Source organism: Marmota marmota, unplaced genomic scaffold (genome assembly GCF_001458135.2).
Source record: "Marmota marmota marmota unplaced genomic scaffold, marMar, whole genome shotgun sequence".
Taxonomy (NCBI): Eukaryota; Metazoa; Chordata; class Mammalia; order Rodentia; family Sciuridae; genus Marmota; species Marmota marmota.
In genome coordinates this window covers 17,211,416-17,221,981 of record NW_025999977.1, presented here as the reverse complement: position 1 = coordinate 17,221,981, position 10,566 = coordinate 17,211,416, and the positions used below count along the sequence as shown (strand labels likewise).

Here is a 10,566-nt window from a genome sequence, read left to right as displayed (position 1 = left end):
AAAAAAGAGTGCAGAGTTATACTCTGTGACTATTTTAAATTGACCCTATTTCTAGATTAATAAAGTCACTTACAATTAATACATAATAATAATGTCATTATTCTTTTCCCAGTTGTTTCTCTCTTGAGGAATGGATAAAGGAAATAACTTCTTGAAATGCTTTTCTTGTGTCATTTATGAGCTAGACATGGCATCAGGCAAAAGGAACATAAAAACAAATAACAAATGACTCTAGAGCATATACCTTAGAAAGAGAGACAGGTAACTGATTATTTCAATAATGCTTTGAGTACAGTCATATCAATTTGCCCATTCATCTCTGTGCCCCCAAATTAAATGGCTTTCTTTGAGTTCCTCCTTACCTAACTAAATCCTACCTGAAGGCTAACTGTGATCCTTCCCCTGGGTGGAATTCCCAGGCTACATAGCCAGAAAACTTTTTTCTGAAAACCAACACAGTGGTTAAGAGCAAGATCTCTGTAGTCATCAAGTAAACTACACATTTTTAAAAAGCCTCTACTAATGATTGAATGCTTATGCACTACCTCCCCTCAATATGTATATTTCAACATATTTCATATGTTGAAATACTAATTCCCAACATCAAAGTATTCTGAGACTAGACTCTGGTGAGGTAATCAGTCTTGGGATTAATGTTCAATAAAAGAGTCAGAAAAAGCTCCCTTCCCCACTAGGTCAGAACTCATCCATGCTGACACTACAATCTCAAAGATTTCAGACCTCCAGGGAGAAATAAAAGTTGTTTAAGCTGGGATTACACTCCATGTATGATACTGAGAGTAGCCCAAGTAGACTCCAGACACCTTCATTAAGCCTCATTTCTTCAAAGGTAAAGAAGTTTGAATAATATATCTATAGTTCATAGGCTTGTTTGTGAGAATTAAATGAAATAATGAATGCAAAGCACTTAGCATAGTGCTGCCACAATAAGACCTCTCTATATGGTAGGTGCTATCTATGTCACTCATTCAACATTTCACTAATACTCTAACCCTCAGGTTACTGATATTTTTAAACTGTTGTAACTGCATTTTCATCTCTTTTATCTCAACAAATACCAGGTGATTACTTTTAATTATAGCACGACACCCATTACATCTGTGGCTTTAAAAATTTTTTTTGGTCACAATCCACAGTAACAAATATAATCTGGTACACACACATGCTCATATAAAACTAAAACAAAGGAGATGAACAGTCATCTTTATTATTGCTGAATGAACTCTAATAATCCTAGTCTACTTCACCCAAAACAAGAAGTGGTTAAAATAAAAAATCAAACTTATATGCCAACTCACTTGGTCATGACTCATTATTTCAAGAATTATGTGCAGATGAAAGATTACAACCCCCCCCCCTCCAAAAAGTGAAAAGATCTTAAGATAATTCTGCCCTTAAATTATGATTTTTTTAAAAAATCACCTGTCTAAAATCATTTCTGGATCAGTTACATGGTAACTTTTCCCCTGCCTTATACAAAAGAGGCAACTCCATTTGTTCAATGTTTACAGATATTTGATGTTTTATTAATTAGAGTCTCTAGAAGTAATCTACCTCCCTCAGAACACCAACTATCCCAAGTGAACTATTCAGGAATCTGCCAAAATTTCCCAATCCATTCGTCATATTAATACAGTAACAAAGAAAAAAACTATAAGTCCAAATATACACACTCACAAGAAAAAGACTGCACTAATAAGATTTCTTGCTCTAAAACCTTCTACTTTATAATTTGCTTAAAAAAGAAAATCACCAGAAAAAGAAACACCCACGTATGTTCTATTCTATATTCCATTTAGACTGCCTGCCATTAGAAAACAGAAGATTATAAAATATTTTTAATAATTCTTAAGCAATCTTCAACTTGTCTGCAATACAGTCCTATTTTTATACCCATTCCACGCTGTGTTCATAGTGTTAATTTTTTTTCTTAGAAAGGAAAAATCTTTATCTTTAATCTCAAATATTTAAGAGCCAGATATTGAAAAAAAAAAAAAAAAGGCCAAATTAGCATTACTAATACATAATGGTTACCTATCAAAAAAATTATAACTACAGCTAAATTTTCTAACACTAAATCCTTCACCACAACAACTATTACAGATTTATTTTAAAGTGAAACACTTGCATAATCTATTTTGCTAAATTCCAGTTTTGGATACCTCTTTTGGGATTATAAAACACACTAATCTCTTTCTTGACCAAAATGTTCATTCCCTCCAGTCCATTTGTTACATATCTTATACATTGCCTTTCTTTTGAGCCCAGTATTAAAATCAATTTCTGAGATTCACTTTCTTCATTTTGAATACAAAATTAACAATTTCTTAGATTTTTGTAATGTTTTAGTTTATAAAGAAAAAAGGTTGGGCTGGGGATGTGGCTCAAGTGGTAGCGCACTCGCCTGTTATACACGGGATGGATGCTGGGTTCGATCCTCAGCACCACATAAAAATAAAATAAAGATGTTGTGTCCACCGAAACTTAAAAAAATAAATAAATATTAAAAAATTCTCTCTCTCTCTCTCTCTTAAAAGGTAATTCTAATATTAATGAGTATCTACGAATGCATACCCAACTATTAAATGCTAGGGGTAGATGGTTGAACAGGTGAAAAAAACTCAATACAGAAAGGAATATGCGTAGAAACAATACAAAAGCATGAACAAGAGTGCACTGAAAGGGAATAAATACTCCACATAGGCTGAATATGGAAGTAGTCAACCTCAAGATTCCAAATGGTAAGACTTATGTGTTGCCTCTCACACTTCAGCAGGGGTCTCAACAATCAGATCATCTTCTTGTAATTTCTGCTGCTCCTTTTATTTGTGTGGTGTTGCTTTTATTACCATGTTCTCAGTTTGTTGTTTAGACACTAGTTTTATACAAAGGTTAAAGGAAAACATATTTGGATTCTATATTTAAAGGAGGGGAAAGAATCTCACTTAAGAGAAAAGTTTCAAAACTATTTTAGAAGATGTATTACTAATAAATAAGCATCCATAAAAATACAATAAAAGTAAATAAAAATTTGCCTCCACTTAATAACATGTATTTTAATTACAATGTTATTTTACAACACAGCATGAAGCAAAGAACACTTGGGGGGGAGTGTTTAAAGTGACTTTAAGTTCTCAGATCATCAAATGATAATTTATTATTTTCTAAGTTCCTTTCCTAGTGCCTCAAAGCAAAGCATTAAAACACACTGGTCAAGGTTTGAGGATGTGGCTCAGTGGTAGAGTACTTGCCCCGCATGCCCATGCAGGAGGCCCTAGGTTAAATCCTCAGCACTGCAAAAACAAAACAAAATCAACAACAACAACAAAAACCCACTGGTCAGAATGCAAATTTTTAAATACATAATACATTTAGAATTTAAGTCATGCACAGTTATCAGACCTGTAAGCCCGGTGAATGCCTCAGGAGACTAAAGCAGGAAGATGACAGATTCAAGCCCCCACCACCTCCAAAAAAAAAAAAAAAGGCCAATTGGGGAAAGCACACCTGGGTTCAATCACCACCACCACCACCCCGAAGTGGGGGGTTGGAGGTTGGGGTTGGGGGAAATCCTATTTTCTTCCTCTAAAATTCTTGGGGGGCTACCACTTTGCCTGGTCTATTCTAAACAAAGATAAATGAACACAATGAGTACACTGGAACTTCTTGAGGGCAGAAGTTTTTTACTTATATGCACCAAATGCCAAAAAACTGCGTCTACCCTCTGTAAGGCACTTAAAAAAAAAAAGTTCCTCTACTATGTAATAACCTATGAGTCTCAGTATATTCATTTTCCAAATGGCAATCCCCTCAACAGAGCACTTGCTATCCCAAGATTAAGTCTAAATCTCCAGTGTTAAAGAGTAAAAGAAACCGTATGAAAACGATCATTAACGAGCTGCTGTTTTTTTTAAACTCCCTACCCATGTGATTCAACTGTAGCAAACCTTAAAGCATTGCAAATGGATGAAAATTTTGTGTTTTTACCTCTGAATTTTCAAAGAAGCAGAACTTCCTGAAGCCATTCAAAGTTGACAATGAACTGTTGTTTTTTTGTTTTTTTTTCAGTTTTTCAGGTTTTTTAGGGTTTGTTTTTTTAAAGATTTATTTTAGGTATTGATTTTTGTTGTTATTTTAATTCCTTTCCCCTTAAAGACACTGAAAATGTTTTACGAATGAAATAATATGCTTCACAGCTATGGAGAAAGGTTGGGTGCAGTGGTGCACACTTGTGATCCCAGTGGCTCAGGAGGCTGAGACAGGAGGATTCAAAGCCAGCCTCAGTAACATACAGAGGCCAAACAACTTAGTGAGACTCTGCCTCAAAATTAAAAAAAAAATTGGGGGGAGGGGGGCTAGAGATGTGGCTCAGTGGTTAAGTACCCCTGGGTTCAATCCCTGGTACCCCCCCCACCCAAAAAAAGAACTACAAAGGGTGCATGAAAGGAACAATTTACCATGAGTTGATAACTGTGTAAGATGAGTGATGAGGTTTATTATATTAGTCATTCTCAGTATGTTTGGTATTTTCTATAATAAATGTTTTACGTTAAAAAAATTCTTAAATCAGCAAACTGTTCAAATTAGAATCAAACACATATTCAATGGCAAAGGAAGTTCTGCCACAAACAGCCAGGAGGCTAAATCAGTGGACTGTAAGCTACAGGCCAGCCAGGGCAACTAAGTGAGATCTTGTCTCAAAGTAAAAGAAAAAGGTCTGGGGATGGAGCTCAGTAATAGAGTGCCTGCCTAGCATGTGCAAATCCCTGAGTTTAATCCCCAGCACCACACACACACACAAAAAAAGTGTATGGATGTTTGACAGTGCTATGAAAATTCAAATGTGAACAAGTGTGGGAGACAGAAGTTATATGAGAACTCCACTTTCCCATTCAATTTTGATGTGAACCTAAAACTACTCTAAGAAATAATTTTGGTTTCTATTGAATTGTAATCATTTAGTAACAAAAACGCATCTCATCTACTTTCTCTAACTGGTTCTCTTTTTTTGGGGGGGAGGGGGAGTTGAACCCAGGGGCACTTTTACCACTGGGCCACATCCCCAGGCCTTTCAATTTCTCTTTTGAGAGAGGGTCTTGCAAAGTTACTCAGGGTCCTGATAAGTTGCTGAGGTTGGCTTAGAACTTGTGATCCTCCTGCCTAGGATTATAAGTGTGCACCACCGTGCCCAAGCTTCTAACTGGTTGACTGATGAAGATGGTAATTTGTCAAGATTTGAGATTATTTTGCAAATAGAAAGCACTTGTGTTTATGGTGTACTTTTACTATTTACACATTAGATACTCATTAATTATTAAGTGCTGGACATGGTGGCACATGCCTGTAATTCCATGATTCAGGAGGCTAAGGCAAGGAGAATGGCAAGTTCAAAACCAGCCTCAGCAACTTAGTGAGGCCCTAAACCTGAATTCAATCCTTGGTACCAAAAAAAAAAAAAAAATTAGTAAGTATCTCACGTTAATAGACAATAGAGATTCAGCAGTTAGCATTTCCTGCTTTCTAGATGATCTGAATTCAGTTGCTCCTGCAGTCACTTATTACTTTTCACAAGAAAAGGTCAGTATATTTCATAACTCATACTTCTACTAAACTTTTTTTTTTATTATTGGTATCAGGGATTGAACCCCAGGGTGCTTAACCACTGGACCACAGTCCCAGCCCTTTTTATTTTTTATTTTGAGACAGGATTTTACTAGGTTGATTATAGCCTCGATAAGTTGTTAAGGCTGGCTTCAAAACTATGATCCTTCTGTCTCAGTCTCCCAATCCCTTAGGTATTACAGGCATTCACCACTGTGCCCAGCTTAAAATTTCTTAAATGCATTATGTGGCTTTGACTAAAATAATCTGTCTGGGAAGACTACATAATGTTACAACAATTAAACTGTCTCTTCAACCTAAAAGGGAGCCACAAATCAGCAAATGAAATGATTCCACACTCATTTAATCATAAAACAATACAGAATATAAGCCAGGTGTGGTGGTACTTGCCTATAATCCTAGGGATTCTGGAGGCTGAACCTATTGCCAAGTTTGAGGTCAGAATCAGCAATTTAGCAAGGCCCTAAGTAACTTAGTGAGACCCTATTTCAAGAAGGGCTGGAGATGTGACTCAGTGGTTGAATACCCCTTGGTTCAATCCCCAGTAGCAAAAAAAAAAAACAGAACTTTTGTCACTACGACAGACAAGGTATTTAAATTTGCTTTGTACCATACAATATTACCTACACGACAGACAAGGTATTTAAATTTGCTTTGTACCATACAATATTACCTAACTAAAATCAAAATTCTAAAGCACAAAAGCAAGAAATTATCATCGTTGGGGTAAGCTTGTAAGGGATTCTATTATCATTGAAGTGTTAAAAAGAAAAACAAGCCATTTTAATCTGCTTGAGGAATCCCATCTCACATTTTAAAATTGTTTTTATAAAATACTCCACTAGTAAATATTAAATTTGAAAACCCACTAGTCATCTCAACTGTGCCTTCAAAAGGAGAACATCTACAAATGTAGATGTCCCAAGCCCAAAAGTGTAGCAACATTTCAATCAGAAAAAGAGGTCAAATAAGACCAAGATGAGAATCTTGGTGGCAATGCCAGGTTTAGATAAACTGAGGTGTTCCAGACTTCACTGCTTCTTATGTAATGCCCAGAAGGTCAAGAGCAAAAACACGTTTCAAGTTCTTTTTTTTTTTTTTAGTTGTAATTGGACACAATACCTGTATTTACTTTTATGTGGTGCTGAGGATCCAACCCAGGGCACGCACATGCTAGGCGAGTGCTCTACTGCTGAGCCACAACCCCAGCCCCTCAAGTTCTTTATTCAACTCCCTTCATTCTCTACCTGGGCCACACAAGTTATCTGAGTCGATAATCTGTCTACACTGCCATTTTCCAAAGACCACCATTTTGGCCTTACTTTCTCCAATTTATTTATTTTCCTTAACCTCTCTAATTTGTTTGTTCCATTCTTAAAACTGCCCTGTTCTATCACAAAATCTCCCTGGAACAGGCAGTTCTAAAACTTTAAATTGTCTGTGAGAGTTTGTATTACATCCCAGGACCAATTTTTAAAATATACAGGCACCAGGCATGGTGGTACAAACCTGTAACCCCAGCAACTCAGGACACTGAGGCAGAAAGGAAGACCACAAGTTGGAGGCCAGCCTCAGCAACTAAGTGACACCCTGTCTCGAAATTTAAAAATAAAAATTTAAAAAATATTTTTAATTGTAGATGGACACAATACCTTTATTTTATTTTTTATTTCTATGTGATGCTGAGGATCAAACCCAGTACCTCACATGTGCCAGGCAAGCACTGTACCACTGAGCTATAATTCCAGCCCCTCAAAATAAAGGGCTAGGAATGTAGCTCACTCACTGGTAGAGCACTTGTCTAATATGTGTGAGGCCCTAGGTTTGATCCATAGTGACACAAAAAAATAAAAATAAAAAAGACACAGAAACCACCTTTGGTCAAAGATGCTAAACAGACATGCAAATCTCAGAACGGATTTAATTTACTAAAAAGAAATAAAAAGTGAAAAGGGGGGCCAAATGTAGATGTCCCAAGCCCAAAAGTGTAGCAGCATTTCAATCAGAATTCGGCTTCAAACACACCTATGAAACCCATGATTAGGGTTGTACAGTTCCAGTAGGGAATACAGTCCCAGTGCCTGAATGACCTTCATACTTTGGTCTTCTTTAGGAATGTACTTATCTATGTAACTATTTCAAGTACTTTACAAACTGCTCAATCTTTGTAGAAAAATACACACCGGCTTATAGGAAACTAAAAAGTGTAAAATAATAATAAAATCATAAAACAACAGAATAGGAATGATTCGTAGGAATTATTTAGTCCAACACCCTTATTTCATTCACAAGAACACTGAAATACATGATTAAATAATTGTTCCACAGTCCCAAAGCCAGTGGGAGAAACTAGGCTTTAATTTCATTACTGCTTTCCATTCTTAGGACTTATGATCACTACTCAGCTATCACCACGTTTTGACATTATTCAGGTTTTAACTTATGCAACATGATGCTTTAAAAAATATGCACAATACACAGTCATCTTAACATGATTTAGGAGAAAAACACACCCAACATCATAATATGGCCTTCAAGTTCAAATTTTCATAGTGCAGTCCCAAGAATCAGTTTCCAGCATTTAATCACAATTCCAAAATTAGATTCTACCTGACAGCACTTCTTACACTTTATATATATAAGACATTATGGGTTCAGAGGTATTAAGCCATTTAATTACAACCCTGTCCTAAACATCAAGCATTGTCTCCACTGCATTTTTTAGTCCTTCCTAAGTAACTACTTTATCTAATGAGCCAAACAGTAACAAAACTATTAGTGCCAGGGCAGAGTGCTCGCCTACAACATGTGAGGCACTGGATTTGATCCTCAGCACCACATAAAAATAAACTATTGGTGCCAATATATCAAATTCATTAAAAATAAAATACTTTAGAATATATTTTACTGCGCCTGTGTAAATTAATTCTAGGTTCATGCACCCAAACTAAACGTGCCCTCACACATTGGCATATTTATTTTTACTTTATTTTCTTTAAGTTGTAGGATGGACAAAATGCCTTTATTTATTTATTTTTACGCGGTACTGAGGATTGAACCCAGTGCCTCAGACATGCCAGGCAAGCACTCCACCACTGATCTACAACTCCAGTCCCAAACTCGCATATTTATATATTGTGCACCTAAAAAGAGCTGTTCTAGTCCCTAAAAATGGTATTCTATGGCAAGTCTACACCAAGTGACTTAAACAGGGAATTTCTGGAACTAACAATGTAAATTTTATTTTTACTATGTCTAATTAACACAAACACCTAGGAGGCTTACTTCAAAAAGTGAATTTTAGTCATTTATAAAATATTCTGTTTTGACTAAAAGTTGTTCTTTTCTCTCTGGTGCCTTCCTCTCCCCAACCCTTTCTCCCTTGGATCCTAACACCACAAACTTCTTTATACTACAGACAAAAGAAGAGCTGTTAACTTCAAAATTTTATGGCCACTCTTTGAAGAGGGCAAATTAAGAGTCTTAGTTTTGCCTCTTTTTCAATTAAAAAGGTAATTACTCCCATCAACCGGTCAGAGGTGATGAGAAATTTGTCAGAGGCCTCCTAAAAATTGGCAGATAAGAATATGTTTAATACTATTACATTACAAAACCCTGAGTCATCACCCAGTTCACTCAGCAGATTTGGGTAAACACTGAACAAGTGACTTATGTCCTGTGTGTTCAGCCATCTGTAACCACATGCAATGAACATACAATGTAACAGACTTTACCTGCAGTCAACCAACAAGATACAGCAAAATTCTTTTATAAAAGGCTGACAGTGCAGATGCCTATCTAGCAAATAGTCTCTACCCGCTGCCCCAATACCTTTAACCATCCCCCCCCAATTACTGTGACACTAGTTTACAGTTGGTTTATACAAAACAAGAGTACTCCTCAAACCGACTTGGGTAATCAATGTTATGTTCACCTAAACGACTCAAAAACTCACATATACCTGATACTAATAACTCCCAGGACATCCTGACGGCGCTCTTCACTGTTTTCCTGCGAATAGTAAACTTCTCGCCAAAGGAAATGTCACAACAGAAGCAACACACTTTCCTTAGATTCTAAGACAACGTTCTCAACATAAACGTCTACTCTACAGTCCAAGAATGAGCTGAGGGCTGATTTTATGCCAATCTTTTCAATCAAATCTACAAAACAAACAGAAACCAGAAGTCTCCCTGTGGCTTCCTTCCCATTCACAAAGTTAGTAGAAACTTAACGGAGAGGTGAAGAGGCGGGATCATAGGGGAAGAAAGAACCAGAGGAAACAGGGAGAAGTGGGGAAGTCAAAGTTCCCCAAAGACAAATCCTCTCTGCCCAGTCTCTCCCTCGCGCAAATCTCCAAGGAGGACCTTTGGGGACCGCTCTTCTCTCTCCTTCTTCCCCAGGGCCCCGCAAGTCTTAAGAAACAACCCGGGGAGTAGTAACTGGTAAGGACGAAGAGGGCTGTAGAGGACCCGAGAGGTCCCCGGGCAAAGTGGCAGGGAGGAGGCTTCAGTGCTTCACAGGCTTCTGTCACGACCCTGCAAACACTTGCAAGGGGGCAGCGCCAGCCAAGACAGAGTTGCGGGTTAAGCCATCCGGACAAAGAGCCCATCCCCCGTTAACACCCCTCCAGCCGTTGCCTCAGACCCGTGCCCACTTACGTGGAGAGTTTCCTGGTCCAGAAGAGGCCCCCGGGCCAAAGCTCTTGGAGCTGCACGGCCCGGCCCAGGTTGCTTTTTATCTGGGCCAGTTGCAAGTCGGACTCGGCGTCCAGCCGCTCGGCGTAGGGCAGCAGCTTGTTGTACACGATCTCCTTTTGCGGGACGAAGCCCCGCAGGCCCTGCACGGGACGCCCGCCGGGCTCCGGGGGATCCCCGCCTCCCGCCCGCTCGACCGGCTCCATAAGCCCAGGGACACCCCCCC

At 38.0% G+C, this 10,566-nt stretch overlaps 1 protein-coding gene across 1 annotated transcript in view; it reads right to left on the bottom strand.

Moving 5' to 3' along the window:
• Positions 1–10,564, bottom strand: part of Psme4 (proteasome activator subunit 4) — a 97,307-nt gene extending 86,743 nt beyond the window's left edge. Inside the window, exon 1 of the mRNA XM_015479670.2 lies at positions 10,305–10,564. Coding sequence (XP_015335156.1) covers positions 10,305–10,546 — 242 coding nt within the window. The 5' untranslated portion in view covers positions 10,547–10,564. The remainder of the gene's footprint in view (positions 1–10,304) is intronic.
• Between the last annotated feature and the right edge of the window lie 2 nt (positions 10,565–10,566).